The sequence below is a fragment of the Anser anser genome, assembly GCF_964211835.1.
Source record: "Anser anser genome assembly, chromosome: W".
Lineage (NCBI taxonomy): Eukaryota > Metazoa > Chordata > Aves > Anseriformes > Anatidae > Anser > Anser anser.
The window spans coordinates 6,816,465-6,839,616 of record NC_139731.1 but is presented as its reverse complement, the minus strand read 5'-3'; the positions used below and the strand labels follow the sequence as shown (position 1 = coordinate 6,839,616).

The following is a 23,152-nucleotide window of genomic DNA, read 5'->3' as shown; positions in this document are numbered from 1 at the left end:
CTGTTCCTTAGAGTCAGCACACCAGGTTCCCCCAGCACAATAGCATCTAAGGTTGGAAGCCTAGGAAACGCTCAGGTAATGCAGCTACGCCCTACCCTGAAAGCCTCTTCAATGCTGTACATTTTCTTTAAAATGTGCATATTAGTTTTATTTTCCTAGTTACTTTAGGCAATTACACCACAAATTGCCAGTCTGTTTTAATTGTGTGGAAAAGTGTCTCAATGTGAACTTTTTCAAGCTCACACAGTCTGATCTGGTTTTCTTCATGCACGTCAGTCCAGGGAGCTGTTATTCTGTTGAAGTTTGATGCAGAAGTTTTGATGCAGATTACAACATCCTACCAGTCCCAGAAATCACTGTTTTGGTTTGGTTTGGTTTTGGTGATGGTTTATTCTTGGAAGTGTTGGTTTTGTCTAGGTCTGGGCATACTCTGTCACATCTATGTATTGTGTCAGATATTTTACTTGGGCCACTCCGATGACACTTTTCCCCATTTACACAAGGCCTTTTTTTCTCTGATTCTCTATAGGACTTGATCTTCCCAGGTTTGACTGAGCACAGTGATGTCATTGATACATACCACAGCAAAATCAATTACATTCACCTAAAAGCTCCATTTCTCTGTCTCTGGAAAATAGAAAGTGCCATCTGAATTCTAGAAATGGGGAGAAAGAAATTCCTACAGGCCACTGATTGTTCTCAAGTCTGGCCCTTCTCAAGTGGCCTGTCTCAGTGCTTCCCAGGTCAACAGTGGTGGTATATTTAGCTTTTCTCATCTAGACCAAGAGTTCATCCCTGTAAAGCATAGCACTGCCATCTAAAAGAGAGACATGTACAGTCAGTGCAAACACAGATTCCTCAGAGGTTTGCACACTTAGCAGATGTTGTGGTTTAACCCGGCTGGCAGCTAAACACCACACAGCCGTTCGCTCACCCTCCCCCCTCCCTCTCTGGGATGGGGGAGAGAAACGGGAAAGTGAAGCCTGTGAGTTGAGATAAAGACAGTTTATTAAGACAGGACAAAAATAATAATAATAATAATAACAACAACAATAATGATAATAGTACTACTAATAATAAGGTGTACGGAACAAGTGATGCACAATGCAATTGCTCACCACCCGCTGACCGATGCCCAGCCTATCCCCGAGCAGCCGGCCCCCCCACCCCGGCTAGCCACCCCCATATATTGTTTAGCATGATGTCAGATGGTATGGAATACCCCTTTGGCCAGTTTGGGTCAGCTGTCCTGGGTCTGTCCCCTCCCAGCTCCTGCTAGCCTGCTCGCTGGCAGGATAGAGCGAGAAGCTGAAAAGTCCTTGGCTTGGTGTAAGCACTGCTCTGCAACAATTAAAACATCAGCGTGTTATCAACATTATTCTCATCCTAATCCAAAACACAGCACCATACCAGCTACTAGGAGGAAAATTAACTCTAAGCTAGCTGAAACCAGGACAGCAGAACAGGGCAGTTTTTTATGTTACAAACTCAGTTCCAGCTATTGTGAAGACAGTTATATGTAGCAAATTGTCAAGAAAAGCAGCTGGAATGGTAAGCTCTTAAATCTTGGTTCCTCAGTCCACCAAATACAAATGTCCCACGTACTCCTTCTATAGACCTTTTACTGAAGGGACCTTTCTCTCTGCGGGAGTCTATCAAAACCAGCTATACCAATGATCTTCAAAGAGAAGTAAAAACTATTAGGACACAGAAAGACTTGTGCAAAAAAAAAAAAGACCATTTTTTATGGGGCCATACAATTTGGGAAGTGAAAAGATCAAACTCTTTACGGTTTTAAACAATTGAATAGCAATTCAGTTCTAATACTGAGTAGGAAACATGGGAATAAATAAAACACTAGAGCATTCAACTCTCACGCCATCAGAAGCATCTGGATCTTAATGATATTCTTAAAGATCCATCATCTCTGGAAGACAAATATCTAAGCAAATTAAGTTCTCTGGATTTGAAGAAAAGCTCAAAAATAGATTCTGCTCTTATCAATTCTGCCTCAGTTAAGCATGTTTTCAGGATCAGGCTTGGGTTTTTAATAATTATATAATTAAATAGAATTCACGTTTTTTCAGGTAATTACACCTTTTCATCCTCAGGCAATTATGCCACTAGCTCTTCACTGCTCGTTTATTAGAAAAAGAAAAGTACAGTATAGTACTGGAATTTCAATATTTGCACTAGAATTAGCATGCTGATACTGTTTCTTCCCTCCATAAACATCTCTCTACTTGTATACAAAGCTAAATACTTTATTCTGACATTTCATCACCCACTTATAATTTAGATTTGAATACTTTGATAATATCAGAGATTCTTCAGTGAATATAGTTCCTTTTCAGAGCTAGAGAAAAAATAGTTTTTGGTCAAGAGTTCAAGAATAGCCAGGAATGGCTATTTCACTAATGAATGCATTCTTGCACTGAAAATCAGCCTTGTCCAGTATTTACAATTGCAGTACAGCTTAACTCCTGAAACTCTGAAAACAAAGCTAAAGAATATTAGCTTACTAAGCCTGCTAATGTCTGTCTCATGGTTCATGAAGTTGTGCAAAGGATCTGCATCCATAAAGAAAATAAACCTTTCAAATTCAAGATAAGATGTTTAATAGGTCATTAAAAAGTGAATAGGCTGCTTTTCTGTTCTGCAGAACTTCACAGTCCAAAAATAAAAATAATCTGAACAACAACAACAACAACAACAACAAAAACCTCTTTCATCTGTTTAGTTTTAAATCAGCTGATATTTTCTTTGGTACATCAGACCTCTCATAGAAATTCATATCCTCAGTCCTGCCTGCAAGCAGATGATGCCCAGATGACAACTGTATAATGCGTGAATTGTGGAAGTCAAAACCTTTTTTTCAGCCCTACTTAGCACCATTAGGTCCTGGAAAAGAGTTGAATAATATTATTAAAAAGTACCGACTGCTACTGTCAGGCATTACAGAGGAAGTCTTAACTTCTTTCCATTACCTCCTACAAGTCTGTAGGAGAAAGACAAAGCAAAAAAATGTACTGCTATGATGTTGCAAGGCTGTAACTGAATCAGTGACCCAGAGTTCAAGAAGTCTCTGAAACAAAGGAGAGAAGGAAAACAAAAGCACATTCACATGAAACTCCAATTCCACACTTTTGTAATGAGTTCTCAGAACAGCCTTAACATCATTACAGAACTATGAAAAAATACCACAAGTATAATGGCAATTTAAAATCTAATAGACTAGTTGCAGCAAAAACAATGACTCTTTAGTATTCAGATGGCATATTACCAGAGGACCTTAAATTCACAAATAAGAAATAAGTTTTTCCTAACGTTCATCTGGTTGTTACCCATTAAGTTCTTGGGGTGGAGTTAGGGTGTAATTAAATCATGAATTACTCCTATGGTCTGTGAAAAAAAATGCTCATGGTCTTATGAACTAGAATGTTCTTATTTATTATTAAGATATTAACTGATGGATTATAAGTGGCATTTAAAAAATGGCTGCTAATTCATAAATTTGAAAATTTCTATACATTTTTTTTCTAATGATGTCTGCATCAGATCCCATACTCTTTAAACAGACACTGCTATACTTGATAAAGGAAGTCTCACATTCCTTCTAGATTCATTATTAATAGATAATTCAGTTTTGATGATATATAAAATTGTATATGCAGAATTTTTCTTATCAAATCCATGTTAATGTGATTCTTTGAAAAAAGTGAATCTAAAAATACTCAAAGTATACTCAAAGTATATATACTCAAAATTGTCAAAGTAGTTACTGTTCTGGAATTCCTAATGCAAATAGTGACTTAGAGACATGAAAGAGATGGTAAGGACCAATTTCATGTATTTCCTTTTGGCATGGACAGATAATATTATCTAGTACTGCATATTATTTGTACCCAAAATATCTGAGAGACTGAGGACCCACTATACTAGGTGCTGAACCAAAGTCACTATAGTATTTGTGGTGATGTCCTTTGGGTCAAACTTCCCCAAATTGAGAGGACATTACATCTAAATGGCTGACTTCACTGTTATAGATAAAAATATCTTAGTTATCTATATCAGTATGAGGAACAGGATAGCAACAGCAGCGTGGAGCTCCATTCAAATTATAGAATCATAGAATCATAGAATATCCCGAGTTGGAAGGGACCCATAAGGGTCATCAAGTCCAACTCCTGGCATCGCACAGGTCTGCCCAAAAATTTAGACCATGTGACTAAGTGCACAGTCCAATCTCTTCTTAAATTCAGACAGGCTTGCTGCAGTGACTACTTCCCTGGGGAGCCTGTTCCAGTGTGCAACCACCCTCTCGGTGAAGAACCTCTTCCTGATGTCTAGCCTAAACCTCCCCTGCCTCAGCTAACACCGTCCCCGCGGGTCCTGTCACTGGTGATAACGGAGAATAGGTCACCTGCCTCTCCACTCCCCTTCGCGAGGAAGTTGTAGACTGCGATGAGATCCCCCCTCAGCCTCCTCTTCTCCAGGCTGAACAGGCCAAGTGACCTCAGCCGCTCCTCATATGTCTTCCCCTCTAGGCCCTTCACCATCTTCGTCGCCCTCCTCTGGACACTCTCCAACAGTTTAATGTCATTTTTGTACTGTGGTGCCCAGAACTGCACGCAGAACTCGAGGTGAGGCCGCACCAGCGCAGAGTGGAGTGGGACAATCACTTCCCTCGACCGACTAGCGATGCCGTGCTTGATGCATCCCAGGATGCAGTTGGCCCTCCTGGCTGCCAAATTAATTGCCAAATTAATTTATGTTGCTTCAAGTGAATGCAGATAGCACTACGACTTGGTGGAAATTAAAATTATACTTGAGACGTGAGAGGAAAAATGTCAGGGAACAAAGTGAGAATCAATCAAGAACAGCCAATGGAAGCATACATGCTGTTCCAAAAAAAGTTTAAAGTGAAAAAGTGCCTGGCAAATGAGAATAAATGTAATAAACTAAAAGGATTACAAGAATACGTAAACATCAGCAGGGTGTGTGTAACTCAGACAAAAAGTAAAGCAACAGCTCTATCAGCAGCTCAGATAAATTCTTTGGAAGATCAATGGATAAAAAAGCAGCAAATGAATAAACTGTTAGCTTAAAATCAAATTGAAAATTTATCACTTTTAAGTTGGACACAAACGCACCAATAAGTGCTTTGTCACTGGCAAGATTTCTTAAAAATAAGGCAGTGTAGCTTTGATTATTGACAAACCTGGTACAAGGATAAATAGTAGCTACTGCAACAACAAAAAAAAACATAGGATTTTTTCGTGACTGGGAAGTTGCTACAGTAAATTCAGATTACTCCAAAAAATCAAGTCTTGTTAACATCTAAAGGCAATGTCACACTGTTCTTTTCCAAATTGCCTTGATATTGCTGAATTAGCAAAGAAAGATGACGTCTCAGGGTTTTAAAAATTGTGCTAAAATTAAAATTACAAGCAGAAATCCTATGGCCAGGTTGTTACCATATGCATTAGAAACCCATTGCCATTAGTTCAAATCTTAGTTGAGTCACATCTAACTGGGCAAAACCTCTTTCCAAATGAAGGCTGCTGCATGAATTTAACCAGTTTCAGATCCTAGTGGGCAATCATTCAAATAAAAGACACTATCCCTGCAGCAGTCTCTATTATTGGAAGTTTTACTGAAGAAGCCAAGAATTGGCTGGCCAGCAATACTGGATCACATTTTGAGTGAGATGGTGATGCCTCCAACATAGAGCTGTGACAAATTACAAATTGGTATAATCCCACACCCCAAATCCTATGTCATTTTGCACACAGATAGAGATATATAGAATCATAGAATGGTTTGGGTTGGAAGGGACCTTTAAAGATCATCAAATTCCAACCCCCCTGCCGTGGGCAGGGACACCTTCCACTAGACCAGGTTGCTCAAAGCCCCGTCCAACCTGGCTTTGAACACTTCCAGGGATGGGGCATCTACAGCTTCTCTGGGCAACCTGTTCTAGTACCTCACCACTCTCTGAGTGAAGAATTTCTTCCTTATATCTAAACTAAATCTACCCTCTTTTAGTTTAAAAGTCCAGGGTAGTGAGCTTGCTGTACTCCCTCCTCACTGCCCTCTGAATCCAAAACTGCACCGTTTCATGATACAGTACTGCAGCCAAGGCTTCTGTTGAATTTCACATCCTCCACCAGCCCCTCCTTATTGGTGAGAATGAGTTTCAGGATAGCACCTCTCTTCATTGGCTTCTCTGTCACTTGGAGAAGGAAGTTATCATCAACTCATTTCAGGAACCTCCTGGATTGCCTATGTCCTGCTGTGCTGTCCCTCCAACAGACATCGGGGTGGTTGTAGTCCCCCATGAGAACCAGGGCTTGCGAACATGAGGCTGCTCCTATCTGTCTGTAGAGGGCCTCATCTGCTTGGTCTTCCTGATCAAGTGGCCTGTAGCCCACTCTCACTATAATGTCCCCTGTCCCTGCCCTCCCTGTAATCCTGACCCGTAAGCTCTCTGTCAGCTCCTCACCCATCCCCAGGCAGAGCTCCATGCACTCCAGCTGCTCATTGACATAGAGGGCGATGCCCCCTCCTCACCTCCCCTGCCTGTCCCTCCCCTGTCCCTCCTGAAGAGCCTGTATCCTTTGTGTGTGTTTTGTGTGTTTTGGAGTGGCTGGACTTCCTTTGTGCTGCTCCTAAGGTTCTCTTCTGCTGACTTGTGATCCTCCTCCAGGCTCTGGGCATCTGTCACTGACACTGGAATCAAACTGGGAGGAGTGGGATGGATTGAGGTTCCCCTCCTCCAGCAACTCTAGTTTGAAGCGTTCTTCATCAGCTTGGCAAGCCTATGACCAAAGATGCTCTTCCCCTTCTCTGACAGGTGGACCCCATCAGCCACCAGCAGACCAGGTTTCACAAAGCGAATCCCATGGTCTAAGTAGCCAAACCCCTGTCTGTGGCACCAGTCCTGCTAGACCTCCTAGATATCTCTCTCTAAATTTTAGACAGGCAACCTTAATTTTCCATTTTTAATTCTTGCACCTATCTGACTAGAATTATGTTCACTTCTTTTTTTATAGCACTTCAACAGAAGTGCCTCTTCCGACATCTGTTACATGCTGAAGGTGCAAAAGCAAATGCATTTTTACATTAGACTGCATTACTGGCTACCGTTCCTTTACGGATACCTTTATTCTCACATTTGTATTCTTAAGTATGTCATTATTTTTTCAGTAGCAGCTGAAGTAGATTAGGAGTGCGTTAGCATAGTAAATAGTTTACAGCTTCATCACGTGGTATACAGCCAGTCAGATAACAGAAACTGTACATTTGTGGAATGTTGTTTAATAAGTGCTGCACATACAAAAACATGTCTTTGAAGGGCTCCAGGCACAATCTGCCAAAACAGACCTGTGTTTTAGCAGATTAAAAGCTTCCACGTGTATTTTAAGACATTGCATTATGAAGTTTAAGGAGCACTAAGTAATGTGTTTAACACCATTCAGAAGGGGAAGGTATCTTGCCAGGATGGGGTGCATTTTGTGTTTAAATTAGATATTTTTGGCAATATGTTCAGAATGAGTGAAAAGTAGTATTTTCATCCTTGGCGAACAGAGCAGCATATTTAGACTAGCATATTTATTTCAGTCTTGAACAACATGTAACAACATGCCCTGTAGGATTCGAGCTATCTCAATATGCTTTCGCTTGTCAGCTACCACAAAGAACTTTTTTCTGATCAAAATGAAATAATTTACCATGTTACATTATGCTTTTTCTTAAGCAAATGTTTGTAGTGGGTTTACGTGGCAAGGTTTTGGTAGCAGGTGGCCATAGGGGTGGCTTCTGTGAGAAGAATCTAGAAGCTGCCCCATGTTTGGTAAGGGCCCCACTGCTGACCAGAGCTGAGCCAATAAACAATGTTGTTTTGCGCCTCTGTGAGAGCATATTTAAGACAGGGAGAAAAAAACGCTGAGTCACACAGCAGCTGGGAGAGTGAGAGGAGTGAGGAACAGCCTTGCAGGCGCCAAGGTCAGTGAAGAAGGAGGGGGAGAGGTGCTCCAGGCGCCAGAGCAGAAGTCCCCTGCGGCCTGTGGTGAGAACCATGGTGAAGCAGGCTGTCCCCCTGCAGCCCATGGAGTACTACGGTGGAACAGGATTCCACGCTGCAGCCTGTGGAGGAGACCACGGTGGAGCAGGTGGACCTGCACTGACGGAGACTGCGGCCTGTGGAAGACCCCTGCCGGAGCAGATTCCAGGCCAGACCTGTAGCCTGTGGAGAGGAGACCACGCAGGAGCAGGTGACCCGGCAGGAGCTGCTGCCCGTGGGGGACCCAGGTTGGAGCAGTTTGCTCCTGAGGGATGGACCCCGTGGTACGGACCCATATCTGGAGCAGTTCTTGAAGAGCTGCTGCCTGTGGGCAGCCCACGCCGGATCAGTTCAGCAAGGACTGCATCCCGTGGGAGGGACCCCACAGCACAAGGGATGAGAGTGACCGAGAAGGAGCGGCGGCGAAGAAGCACTATAGACTGACCATAACCCCCATTCCCCCGTTCCCCTGCGCCGCTCGGGGGGAGGAGGTGGAAGAGGGTGGATGTGGGGGAAGGTGCTTTTGGTTTCTTTCCTTTGTTTCTCGCTTCTCTAGCTTGTTAGTAGTAGGCAATAAATCTTACTACCTCTCTATTCTGAGTCTGTTTTGCCCATCACAATAATTACTGTGCAATCTCCTCGTCCTTATCTCAACCCTTGAGCCCTTTTCATCGTATTTTCTCCCCGTTCCTCTTTGAGGAGGGGGAGTGAGAGAGCGGTTGTGGTGGAGCTCAGCCGCCCACCTGAGTAAAACCACCACAGTGTTCTGTGCTCATTGTTTCACTCCTGATACAGAAAATGAGCAGCTTTATGCCCAACAGAAGAATCCCATTAACATAAATGGACATAAAAGGATGCCTTTTTAGAATTGTACTGTGCAGGTAGCAGCAGTGTTTTGCTACCAAAAAAAAAAAAAAAAAGTGAGCTGGTATTTTCTGTATTCCCTGAATATACTCTACAATATATTCTACAGAATAGACTGTATTCTATATATACGGTCTTCAGAACAGTACAGTATATTCCTACAAGAGGCTTCCTGCAGTAACAGAAATATCACTTGCACTCAGTAAATGCAGCATCTAAGTGCTATTTACATATTTAATTTTACTGGGGGCTGTAATACTTTGGTGTCTATAAATTATTTAGCAACAGCAGCCACAGTCTGGGGATTTTTACTGAATTCTTCCCTGCCTTCGGTGACTGACACTGCCCTGATACAGAGAAGAATTTTAAAGGAACAAAATGAAGTTATCTGAACACCTTTAAAAGCACTGTGGAAGCAAGCAAAGTAAGAAGAGAGCAAGGCTGTGGAATAACCTAACACGAAAACAGATAGGGTAAAAATAGCAACTGATTTGAACCTCAAGCTAAATAAATTTATAACCAAGACCGTATAATATATTTATTTGCCTGCTGTATCAGGGTACTATACTTGATGGCCCAGGAAATACTTTCTACCATGGATTACTGCTGTTGTAAAAAAATAAGATAACAACTAATGTTGGTGCACTGAAACCAAGCAGAGTTTCATGCAGTTAAATTGAATTTATTCAACTGAAAGAGTAGTATTAGCGATTGTGAGAAAAAATCTCAGTAATCTTCAGACAGGATCTTCTGTGAAGCTATTTTATTCACGATTACAGTGGTGGGCATCCTGCAAGCAGGAGCACACAGTAAAAGTTTATCATAACCTTATATTCCCTATTATTCCCTATATTCCCTATTACCTATATTCCCTATATTCCCTATTACCTATTATTCCCTATATTCCCTATTACCCGACACATGATTTCTGTCCTGTTTCCTCTTTGGCTGAGTACTACAGGTTCACAAACTACTCGACTCACTTCTATACCACCTATGTAAGGTGACCTTTCTCCATGAAAGGTCATGGAGAACAGGAGAGGTGCCTGAGGACTGGAAGAAAGGCAATGTCACGCCAGTCTTTACAAAGAATGAGGCAAGAAGGAAGACCCTGGCACCTACGGGCCAGTCAGCTTCACGTCCATCCCTGGAAAGATGATGGAACAGCTCATCCTGGAAGTCATCTCCAAGCATGTGGAGGATAAGAAGGTGATCAGAAATAGTCAGCATGGATTCACCAAGGGGAAATCATGCTTAACCAATCTGATAGCCTTCTATGATGAGATGACTAGCTGGGTAGATGAGAGGAGAGCGGTGGGTGTGGTCTACCTTGACTTCAGCAAGGCTTTTGACACTCTCTCCCACAATATCCTCTTGGACAAGCTCAGGAAGCGTGGCCTAGATGAGTGGACAGTGAGGTGGATTGATAATTGGCTGGACAGTAGAGCTTGGAGGATTGTGCTTAGTGGTGCGGAGTCTAGTTGGAAGTCCGTAGCTAGTGGTGTCCCCCAGGGGTCCATACTGGGTCCAGTGCTATTCAACTTATTCATCAATGACCTCGATGAAGGGACAGAGTGCACCCTCAGCAAGTTTGCTGACAACACAAAGCTCGGAGGAGTGGCTGATGCCCCAGAGGGCTGTGCTGCCATTCAGAGGGACCTCGACAAGCTGGAGGGTTAGGCCGAGAGGAACCTCATGAAGTTCAACAAGGGCAAGTGCAGGGTCCTGCACCTAGAGAGGAATAACCCCAAGCACCAGTACAGGCTGGGGGATGACCTGCTGGAGAGCAGCTCTGCAGAGAGGGACCTGGGAGTCCTGGTGGACAGCCGGCTGACCATGAGTCAGCAATGTGCCCTAGTGGCCAAGAAGGCCACTGGTATCCTGGGGTGCATTCGGAAGAGTGTTGCCAGCAGGTCAAGGGAGGTGATCCTGCCCTTCTACTCAGCCCTGGTGAGACCACACTTGGAGTATTGCGTCCAGTTCTGGGGTCCCCAGTACAAGAGGGACATAGAACTACTGGAGCGAGTTCAGAGGAGGGCTACGAAGATGATTAGAGGACTAGAGCACCTGTTGTACAAGGACTCTTCACTTTCTCAATTTATCTGTCACTTATATAACAGCCCATACCTTCTACAATTATTCTTTGATTTTTACTGTAATTTCTTAGCCTTTCAAAAAAAAATGCAAAGGAATGCAATCATGCTGAGCCTATTTCTAATACCTCAGACATCGTCTGTTCTGATACCATCCTCATAATCAGTTATATTGAGGACACTTACATAAATACAAATGGAAACCCAGAACATCATATCTAGGAGACAGTGTCATGCCTGCAAACAGCAAAAATATTTATTCAGATAATTTGCAGTGGGAAGAAATAATTATATTATCAGCATGCAAGATCCTGGAGGAATCTTATGGTTGTAGCTTTGACAAACAAAGTATAGGAAATAAGAGATTTGGTTCATGGATACATCACAGAGCGGTTTTAAAACTGATTTGAAAGGATAATACTTTTATCCAATTAATTAGCCTGTAAAGTGTAAAACAAATAACTCAATAATGTCTGTGAAATTATACAGTAGTATAGCTGTAAAAGTTATAGTTTGCTGTTGTGGTTTAACCCGGTCGGCAGCTAAACACCACACAGCCGTTTGCTCACCCTTCCCCCTCCCTCTCTGGGATGGGGGAGAGAAACGGGAAAGTGAAGCCTGTGGGTTGAGATAAAGACAGTTTATTAAGACAGGAAAATAATAATAACAATAATAATAATAATAATAATGATAATAGTACTACTGATACTAACGTGTACGAAACAAGTGATACACACTGCTATTGCTCACCACCCGCTAACTGATGCCCAGCCTATCCCTGAGCAGCCAGCCCCCCCACCCCGGCTAGCCACCCCCATATATTGTTTAGCATGATGTCAGATGGTATGGAATACCCCTTTGGCCAGTTGGGGTCAGCTGTCCTGGGTCTGTCCCCTCCCAGCTCCTGCTAGCCTGCCCACTGGCAGGACAGAGCGAGAAGCTGAAAAGTCCTTGGCTTGGTGTAAGCACTGCTCTGCAACAATTAAAACATCAGCATGTTATCAGCGCTCTTCTCATCCTAAACCAAAACATACCACCCTCCCAGCTACTAGGAGGAAAATTAACTCTGTCCTAACTGAAACCAGGACAGCTGCCGACCGTGTTAAACCACAACAGTCCTTTTGGCGCCCAATGTGGGGCACGAAGGGTTGAGATATCGACAGATTTGACCAGAGTGTGTTAAACTAAAATTGGTATAATTATTGGACCTGCTTAAGAGTTGCTAGTCACAATGTTGATTGCCTTAATCTCCAGTCTGCTGTGCCTGTTTTCCAAATTGAGTTTTATAGCGCGTTACTTTCTGTATGTGCTCCCTGTTGCGCTGTTTATCCTTTCCGGGCCCTGGTTTAAGATTGTTATGGTACTGTGCGGTGTAACAATGGCTTATGAAATGATGAAATATCTGGTCATGACTCTAACCTGGTATTTGTACTCAGCACTGTCGTTGACTCTATACTTTGGAAACTGTATCTTGGAAACTATTAGCAATTACACCTATTGCCTTTTTTTCGTTAGGGAGCCAGTCTGTGAAGGGGACAGGGGAAGACATGTTTCCCTACCTGTTCACTCTCCCTTTCTCCTTCACCACCCTCTTATCCCCCGAGCTAGCTACGGTTGTTCTCCAAGATGTTGAATATCCTTGGGATACTCAGACCAGCATGTTCTTGTTGTTATGTCTCCTGAATGCGCTTCAGGTTTTGTTGAGGGTTAAACAACTACTTAGGAATCTCATCCGGAGATCTGTCTTGAGGTGGGATAGTTCCGAGTGGCAGGGAGTGTGGGAGGATATGGGCAGGTTTCTAGAGCAGTGGGCACCTCCAGTGTTTTGGACATTCATCCCCGAACAACTGCAAAATCCTAAAAAGCTGGCAGAATGCTTGAAAAAAAGGTGTCATGACTCTGGCAGTTCCAAAGTGACACAAATCACTGTAGCGTGCTGGGGTCTGGCTTGTGCCTATCGATCCGCAATTGACGCTGCTATCAACCTAGTGACAGACCCTACAGCTGCTCCAGCTCCTGCAGCCACTCCAGTTCCAGCTCCTGCAGCCACTCCAGCCCCTGCAGCCGCTCCAGCTCCTGCAGCCGCTGCAGCTTCTGCAGCCGCTGCAGCTTCCGCAGCCGCTGCAGCTCCTGCGTCCGCTCCAGCTCCTGCAGCTGTTCCAGCTCCAGCTCCCACAGCTGCTCCAGTTCCTGCAGCCACTCCAGCTCCTGCAGCCGCTCCAGTTCCAGCTCCTGTAGCCGCTCCAGCTCCTTTGGCTGGGTCAGAGAAACGAGCTGCAGCAGTGCAAGTTGCCCCTGTAGACAAGGTGAAAAGATCGTATTGAGATTCAGGTCGTTTAGAATGGTCTTCTGCTAGGTCTAGGTATAGAGAAGACGAGACCGGGCCATCAGAGCAGCAGGAGGATGAAGATGTCGAAAAAAACAACAGTAATTACCCCAAACCTATATCAGCGTGAGCTACGAGATGTGCGAAAAGATTTTGGTCGCTGCACAGGTGAGCAGCTTCTCACTTGGCTGCTCCGATGCTGGGACACCGGAGCCAATTGTGTGGAATTAGAGGGCAGGGAAGCCAGGCGGCTGGCATCCCTTGCTAGAGACGCAGGCATTGACAAAGCAATTGGAGATGGAGCATGATCTCACAGCCTCTGGAGGCGTCTCCTGTCAGCTGTGAAGGAAAGGTATCCCTTCAAGGAAGAACTTGTATGTCTACCAGGCAAGTGGACCACCATGGAGAAGGGAATCCAGTACCTGAGGGAATTAGCCGTATGGGAGGTGATTTATAAGGACCTAGACAATGAACAAATATCCACAGATCCAGATGAAGTCCAGTGTACACGACCCATGTGGCGGAAGTTTGTACGGAGTGCACCATCATCATATGCCAGCTCACTGGCAATAATGGCCTGGAAAGAGGATGAGGAACCCACAGTGGATGAAGTGGCTAAACAACTCCGGCAGTATGAAGAAAGTCTCTCCTCTTCCCTACAGGCCTGTGTCTCGGCTGTGGAGAAACTCTCTGAAGAGTTCCACCAACTTAAAGAGAATTTATCTTCCCCTCCACCTGAACGAACCAGTGTCTTAGCTATTAGGGGTAAACGTTCATCTATGCAAGGAAGACGATATGGTGGGCACACACCCCGCGCCACCCTGTGGTTTTACTTACGTGACCATGGAGAGGACATGAGAAAATGGGATCTACCTCAACCCTAGAGGTACCGCTACGTGAGTTGCAAAAGAAAACAATTGGGAAAAAGGGGTTCTCTGAAAAGCTTGCTGCTTCAACTTCCAGCAGGCGGTCCTTTAGACGCAGAAACAAAGATTCGGACCAGGATTAGAGGGGCCCTGCCTCCAGCCAGGGGGAGGAAAGGGACAATCGAGTTTATTGGACTGTGTGGATTCGATGGCCTGGCACGTCAGACGCACAGAAGTATAAGGCTTTAGTAGACACCGGTGTACAGTGTTCTCTAATGCCATCAAGTTATAAAAGGCCAGAACCCACCTGTATTTATGGGGTGACAGGGGGATCCCAGCAGTTAACTGTATTGGAGGCTGAAGTCAGCCTAACCGGTAATGAGTGGCAAAAGCACCGTATTGTGACTGGCCCAGATGCTCCGTGCATCCTTGGCATAGACTCTTCTTAGAAGAGGATATTTCAAGGACCCAAAAGGGTTCCGCTGGGCTTTTGGCATAGCTGCCTTGGAGACAGAGGACATTAAACAGTTGTCTACCTTGCCCGGTCTCTCAGAGGACCCTTCTGTTGTGGGGTTGCTGAGGGTTGAAGAACAGCAAGTGCCAATAATCGCTACCACAACTGTGCACCGACAGCAATATCGCACCAACCGAGACTCCCTGATTCCCATCCATAAGCTAATTCGTCAACTGGAGAGCCAAGGAGTGATCAGCAAGACTCATTCACCTTTTAATAGTCCCATATGGCCAGTGCGAAAGTCTAATGGTGAGTGGAGACTAACAGTGGACTATCGTGGCCTGAACGAAGTCACGCCACCACTGAGTGCTGCAGTGCCGGACATGCTAGAACTCCAGTATGAACTGGAATCAAAGGCAGCCAAGTGGTATGCCACAATTGATATCGCTAATGCATTTTTCTCCATCCCTCTAGCAGCACAGTGCAGGCCACAGTTTGCTTTCACTTGGAGGGGAGTCCAATATACTTGGAAGCAGCTGCCCAAGGGGTGGAAACATAGCCCCACCATTTGCCATGGACTGATCCAGTCTGCGCTGGAGCAGGGGGAAGCTCCTGAACACCTGCAGTACATCGATGACATCATTGTGTGGGGTGACACTGCAGAGGAAGTTTTCGAGAAAGGGAAGAAAATAGTCCAAATCCTTCTGAAGGCCGGTTTTGCCATTAACCAAAATAAAGTCAAAGGACCTGCCCGAGAGATCCAGTTTTTAGGAATAAAATGGCAAGATGGACGTCGTCAAATCCCAATGGATGTGATCAACAAAATAACAGCTATGTCTCCACCAACTAGCAAAAAAGAAACACAAACTTTCCTAGGTGTCGTGGGGTTTTGGAGAATGCATATTCCAAATTACAGTCTGATTGTAAACCCGCTCTACCAAGTAACCCGTAAGAAGAATGCTTTTGAATGGGGCCCTGAGCAACGACAAGCCTTTGAACAAATTAAGCAGGAAATAGTTCATGCAGTAGCCCTCGGGCCATTCCGAACAGGACCAGATGTAAAGAATGTGCTCTACACCGCAGCCGGGGAGAATGGTCCCACCTGGAGCCTCTGGCAGAAAGAACCTGGGGAAACTCGAGGTCGACCCCTGGGGTTTTGGAGTCGGGGATACAGAGGATCTGAGGCCCGCTATACTCCAACTGAAAAGGAGATATTGGCAGCATATGAAGGAGTCCGATCTGCTTCGGAAGTGGTCGGTACTGAAGCGCAGCTCCTCCTGGCACCCCGACTGCCGGTACTAGGCTGGATGTTCAAAGGAAGGGTCCCCTCTACACATCATGCAACTGATGCTACATGGAGCAAGTGGGTTGCACTGATTGCTCAGCAGGCTCAAATAGGAAACCCCAGTCACCCAGGAATCTTGGAGGTGATTATGGAGTGGCCAGAAGGCAAATATTTTGGGATATCACCAGAGGAGGTGGTCCGTGCAGAAGAAGCCCCACTGTACAACAAGCTACCGGAAAATGAGAAGCAATATGCCCTGTTCACTGATGGGTCCTGTCGTATTGTGGGAAAGCATCGGAGATGGAAAGCTGCTGTATGGAGTCCTACACGACGAGTTGCAGAAGCTGCTGAGGGAGAAGGTGAATCGAGTCAGTTTGCAGAAGTGAAAGCCATTCGGCTGGCTTTAGATATTGCTGAACGAGAAAAGTGGCCAGTTCTCTATCTCTATACTGATTCATGGATGGTAGCAAATGCCCTGTGGGGGTGGTTACAGCAATGGAAGCAGAACAACTGGCAGCGCAGGGGCAAACCCATCTGGGCTGCTGCATTGTGGCAAGATATTGCTGCCCAGGTAGAGAACCTGGTTGTAAAGGTACGCCATGTAGATGCTCATGTGCCCAAGAATCGGGCTACTGAAGAACACCAAAACAACCAGCAGGTGGATCAGGCTGCTAAGATTGAAGTGGCTCAGGTGGACCTGGACTGGCAACATAAAGGTGAATTATTTATAGCCCGATGGGCCCATGACACCTCAGGCCATCAAGGTAGAGATGCAACCTACAGATGGGCTCGTGATCGAGGGGTGGACCTGACCATGGACACTATAGCACAGGTTATTCATGATTGTGAAACATGTGCTGCAATCAAGCAAGCCAAACGGTCAAAACCTCTTTGGTATGGAGGACGATGGCTGAAATATAAATATGGAGAGGCCTGGCAGATTGATTACATCACACTCCCTCAAACCCGCAACGGCAAGCGCCACGTACTTACAATGGTGGAAGCAACCACCGGATGGCTGGAAACATGTTCTGTGTCCCATATGCCACCGCCCAGAACACTATCCTGGGCCTTGAAAAGCAAGTCTTATGGCGACATGGCACCCCAGAAAGAATTGAGTCAGACAACGGGACTCATTTCCGAAACAACCTTATAGACACTTGGGCCAAAGAACATGGTATCATCGATGTACTGCAGGTGTTCAGGAGCTTCCCCCTGCTCCAGCGCAGACTGGATCAGTCCATGGCAAATGGTGGGGCTATGTTTCCACCCCTTGGGCAGCTGCTTCCAAGTATATTGGACTCCCCTCCAAGTGAAAGCAAACTGTGGCCTGCACTGTGCTGCTAGAGGGATGGAGAAAAATGCATTAGCGATATCAATTGTGGCATACCACTTGGCTGCCTTTGATTCCAGTTCATACTGGAGTTCTAGCATGTCCGGCACTGCAGCACTCAGTGGTGGCGTGACTTCGTTCAGGCCACGATAGTCCACTGTTAGTCTCCACTCACCATTAGACTTTCGCACTGGCCATATGGGACTATTAAAAGGTGAATGAGTCTTGCTGATCACTCCTTGGCTCTCCAGTTGACGAATTAGCTTATGGATGGGAATCAGGGAGTCTCGGTTGGTGCGATATTGCTGTCGGTGCACAGTTGTGGTAGCGATTATTGGCACTTGCTGTTCTTCAACCCTCAGCAACCCCACAACAGAAGGGTCCTCTGAGAGACCGGGCAAGGTAGACAACTGTTTAATGTCCTCTGTCTCCAAGGCAGCTATGCCAAAAGCCCAGCGGAACCCTTTTGGGTCCTTGAAATATCCTCTTCTAAGAAGAGTCTATGCCAAGGATGCACGGAGCATCTGGGCCAGTCACAATACGGTGCTTTTGCCACTCATTACCGGTTAGGCTGACTTCAGCCTCCAATACAGTTAACTGCTGGGATCCCCCTGTCACCCCATAAATACAGGTGGGTTCTGGCCTTTTATAACTTGATGGCATTAGAGAACACTGTACACCGGTGTCTACTAAAGCCTTATACTTCTGTGCGTCTGACGTGCCAGGCCATCGAATCCACACAGTCCAATAAACTCGATTGTCCCTTTCCTCCCCCTGGCTGGAGGCAGGGCCCCTCTAATCCTGGTCCGAATCTTTGTTTCTGCGTCTAAAGGACCGCCTGCTGGAAGTTGAAGCAGCAAGCTTTTCAGAGAACCCCTTTTTCCCAATTGTTTTCTTTTGCAACTCACGTAGCGGTACCTCTAGGGTTGAGGTAGATCCCATTTTCTCATGTCCTCTCCATGGTCACGTAAGTAAAACCACAGGGTGGCGCGGGGTGTGTGCCCACCATATCGTCTTCCTTGCATAGATGAACGTTTACCCCTAATAGCTAAGACACTGGTTCGTTCAGGTGGAGGGGAAGATAAATTCTCTTTAAGTTGGTGGAACTCTTCAGAGAGTTTCTCCACAGCCGAGACACAGGCCTGTAGGGAAGAGGAGAGACTTTCTTCATACTGCCGGAGTTGTTTAGCCACTTCATCCACTGTGGGTTCCTCATCCTCTTTCCAGGCCATTATTGCCAGTGAGCTGGCATATGATGATGGTGCACTCCGTACAAACTTCCGCCACATGGGTCGTGTACACTGGACTTCATCTGGATCTGTGGATATTTGTTCATTGTCTAGGTCCTTATAAATCACCTCCCATACGGCTAATTCCCTCAGGTACTGGATTCCCTTCTCCATGGTGGTCCACTTGCCTGGTAGACATACAAGTTCTTCCTTGAAGGGATACCTTTCCTTCACAGCTGACAGGAGACGCCTCCAGAGGCTGTGAGATCATGCTCCATCTCCAATTGCTTTGTCAATGCCTGCGTCTCTAGCAAGGGATGCCAGCCGCCTGGCTTCCCTGCCCTCTAATTCCACACAATTGGCTCCGGTGTCCCAGCATCGGAGCAGCCAAGTGAGAAGCTGCTCACCTGTGCAGCGACCAAAATCTTTTCGCACATCTCGTAGCTCACGCTGATATAGGTTTGGGGTAATTACTGTTGTTTTTTTCGACATCTTCATCCTCCTGCTGCTCTGATGGCCCGGTCTCGTCTTCTCTATACCTAGACCTAGCAGAAGACCATTCTAAACGACCTGAATCTCAATACGATCTTTTCACCTTGTCTACAGGGGCAACTTGCACTGCTGCAGCTCGTTTCTCTGACCCAGCCAAAGGAGCTGGAGCGGCTACAGGAGCTGGAACTGGAGCGGCTGCAGGAGCTGGAGTGGCTGCAGGAACTGGAGCAGCTGTGGGAGCTGGAGCTGGAACAGCTGCAGGAGCTGGAGCGGACGCAGGAGCTGCAGCGGCTGCGGAAGCTGCAGCGGCTGCAGAAGCTGCAGCGGCTGCAGGAGCTGGAGCGGCTGCAGGGGCTGGAGTGGCTGCAGGAGCTGGAACTGGAGTGGCTGCAGGAGCTGGAGCAGCTGTAGGGTCTGTCACTAGGTTGATAGCAGCGTCAATTGCGGATCGATAGGCACAAGCCAGACCCCAGCACGCTACAGTGATTTGTGTCACTTTGGAACTGCCAGAGTCATGACACCTTTTTTTCAAGCATTCTGCCAGCTTTTTAGGATTTTGCAGTTGTTCGGGGATGAATGTCCAAAACACTGGAGGTGCCCACTGCTCTAGAAACCTGCCCATATCCTCCCACACTCCCTGCCACTCGGAACTATCCCACCTCAAGACAGATCTCCGGATGAGATTCCTAAGTAGTTGTTTAACCCTCAACAAAACCTGAAGCGCATTCAGGAGACATAACAACAAGAACATGCTGGTCTGAGTATCCCAAGGATATTCAACATCTTGGAGAACAACCGTAGCTAGCTCGGGGGATAAGAGGGTGGTGAAGGAGAAAGGGAGAGTGAACAGGTAGGGAAACATGTCTTCCCCTGTCCCCTTCACAGACTGGCTCCCTAACGAAAAAAAGGCAATAGGTGTAATTGCTAATAGTTTCCAAGATACAGTTTCCAAAGTATAGAGTCAACGACAGTGCTGAGTACAAATACCAGGTTAGAGTCATGACCAGATATTTCATCATTTCATAAGCCATTGTTACACCGCACAGTACCATAACAATCTTAAACCAGGGCCCGGAAAGGATAAACAGCGCAACAGGGAGCACATACAGAAAGTAACGCGCTATAAAACTCAATTTGGAAAACAGGCACAGCAGACTGGAGATTAAGGCAATCAACATTGTGACTAGCAACTCTTAAGCAGGTCCAATAATTATACCAATTTTAGTTTAACACACTCTGGTCAAATCTGTCGATATCTCAACCCTTCGTGCCCCACATTGGGCGCCAAAAGGACTGTTGTGGTTTAACACGGTCGGCAGCTGTCCTGGTTTCAGTTAGGACAGAGTTAATTTTCCTCCTAGTAGCTGGGAGGGTGGTATGTTTTGGTTTAGGATGAGAAGAGCGCTGATAACATGCTGATGTTTTAATTGTTGCAGAGCAGTGCTTACACCAAGCCAAGGACTTTTCAGCTTCTCGCTCTGTCCTGCCAGTGGGCAGGCTAGCAGGAGCTGGGAGGGGACAGACCCAGGACAGCTGACCCCAACTGGCCAAAGGGGTATTCCATACCATCTGACATCATGCTAAACAATATATGGGGGTGGCTAGCCGGGGTGGGGGGGCTGGCTGCTCAGGGATAGGCTGGGCATCAGTTAGCGGGTGGTGAGCAATAGCAGTGTGTATCACTTGTTTCGTACACGTTAGTATCAGTAGTACTATTATCATTATTATTATTATTATTATTGTTATTATTATTTTCCTGTCTTAATAAACTGTCTTTATCTCAACCCACAGGCTTCACTTTCCCGTTTCTCTCCCCCATCCCAGAGAGGGAGGGGGAAGGGTGAGCAAACGGCTGTGTGGTGTTTAGCTGCCGACCGGGTTAAACCACAACAGCAAACTATAACTTTTACAGCTATACTACTGTATAATTTCACAGACATTATTGAGTTATTTGTTTTACACTTTACAGGCTAATTAATTGGATAAAAGTATTATCCTTTCAAATCAGTTTTAAAACCGCTCTGTGATGTATCCATGAACCAAATCTCTTATTTCCTATACTTTGTTTGTCAAAGCTACAACCATAAGATTCCTCCAGGATCTTGCATGCTGATAATATAATTATTTCTTCCCACTGCAAATTATCTGAATAAATATTTTTGCTGTTTGCAGGCATGACACTGTCTCCTAGATATGATGTTCTGGGTTTCCATTTGTATTTATGTAAGTGTCCTCAATATAACTGATTATGAGGATGGTATCAGAACAGACGATGTCTGAGGTATTAGAAATAGGCTCAGCATGATTGCATTCCTTTGCATTTTTTTTTGAAAGGCTAAGAAATTACAGTAAAAATCAAAGAATAATTGTAGAAGGTATGGGCTGTTATATAAGTGACAGATAAATTGAGAAAGTGAAGAGTCCTTGTACAACAGGTGCTCTAGTCCTCTAATCATCTTCGTAGCCCTCCTCTGAACTCGCTCCAGTAGTTCTATGTCCCTCTTGTACTGGGGACCCCAGAACTGGACGCAATACTCCAAGTGTGGTCTCACCAGGGCTGAGTAGAAGGGCAGGATCACCTCCCTTGACCTGCTGGCAACACTCTTCCGAATGCACCCCAGGATACCAGTGGCCTTCTTGGCCACTAGGGCACATTGCTGACTCATGGTCAGCCGGCTGTCCACCAGGACTCCCAGGTCCCTCTCTGCAGAGCTGCTCTCCAGCAGGTCATCCCCCAGCCTGTACTGGTGCTTGGGGTTATTCCTCTCTAGGTGCAGGACCCTGCACTTGCCCTTGTTGAACTTCATGAGGTTCCTCTCGGCCTAACCCTCCAGCTTGTCGAGGTCCCTCTGAATGGCAGCACAGCCCTCTGGGGCATCAGCCACTCCTCCGAGCTTTGTGTTGTCAGCAAACTTGCTGAGGGTGCACTCTGTCCCTTCATCGAGGTCATTGATGAATAAGTTGAATAGCACTGGACCCAGTATGGACCCCTGGGGGACACCACTAGCTACGGACTTCCAACTAGACTCCGCACCACTAAGCACAATCCTCCAAGCTCTACTGTCCAGCCAATTATCAATCCACCTCACTGTCCACTCATCTAGGCCACGCTTCCTGAGCTTGTCCAAGAGGATATTGTGGGAGAGAGTGTCAAAAGCCTTGCTGAAGTCAAGGTAGACCACACCCACCGCTCTCCTCTCATCTACCCAGCTAGTCATCTCATCATAGAAGGCTATCAGATTGGTTAAGCATGATTTCCCCTTGGTGAATCCATGCTGACTATTTCTGATCACCTTCTTATCCTCCACATGCTTGGAGATGACTTCCAGGATGAGCTGTTCCATCATCTTTCCAGGGATGGACGTGAAGCTGACTGGCCCGTAGGTGCCAGGGTCTTCCTTCTTGCCTCATTCTTTGTAAAGACTGGCGTGACATTGCCTTTCTTCCAGTCCTCAGGCACCTCTCCTGTTCTCCATGACCTTTCATGGAGAAAGGTCACCTTACATAGGTGGTATAGAAGTGAGTCGAGTAGTTTGTGAACCTGTAGTACTCAGCCAAAGAGGAAACAGGACAGAAATCATGTGTCGGGTAATAGGGAATATAGGGAATAATAGGTAATAGGGAATATAGGGAATATAGGTAATAGGGAATATAGGGAATAATAGGGAATATAAGGTTATGATAAACTTTTACTGTGTGCTCCTGCTTGCAGGATGCCCACCACTGTAATCGTGAATAAAATAGCTTCACAGAAGATCCTGTCTGAAGATTACTGAGATTTTTTCTCACAATCGCTAATACTACTCTTTCAGTTGAATAAATTCAATTTAACTGCATGAAACTCTGCTTGGTTTCAGTGCACCAACATTAGTTGTTATCTTATTTTTTTACAACAGCAGTAATCCATGGTAGAAAGTATTTCCTGGGCCATCAAGTATAGTACCCTGATACAGCAGGCAAATAAATATATTATACGGTCTTGGTTATAAATTTATTTAGCTTGAGGTTCAAATCAGTTGCTATTTTTACCCTATCTGTTTTCGTGTTAGGTTATTCCACAGCCTTGCTCTCTTCTTACTTTGCTTGCTTCCACAGTGCTTTTAAAGGTGTTCAGATAACTTCATTTTGTTCCTTTAAAATTCTTC

General features: G+C 45.5%; 1 protein-coding gene across 1 annotated transcript in view; it reads right to left on the bottom strand.

The window, feature by feature from the left end:
* The window catches only part of LOC310888612 (excitatory amino acid transporter 1-like), a gene marked incomplete at both ends in the record, with an annotated part of 44,478 nt that extends 22,253 nt beyond the window's left edge, over positions 1 to 22,225 (bottom strand). Inside the window, one exon of the mRNA XM_083815487.1 lies at positions 21,835 to 22,225. Coding sequence (XP_083671613.1) covers positions 21,835 to 22,225 — 391 coding nt within the window. The remainder of the gene's footprint in view (positions 1 to 21,834) is intronic.
* Positions 22,226 to 23,152: the final 927 nt, after the last annotated feature.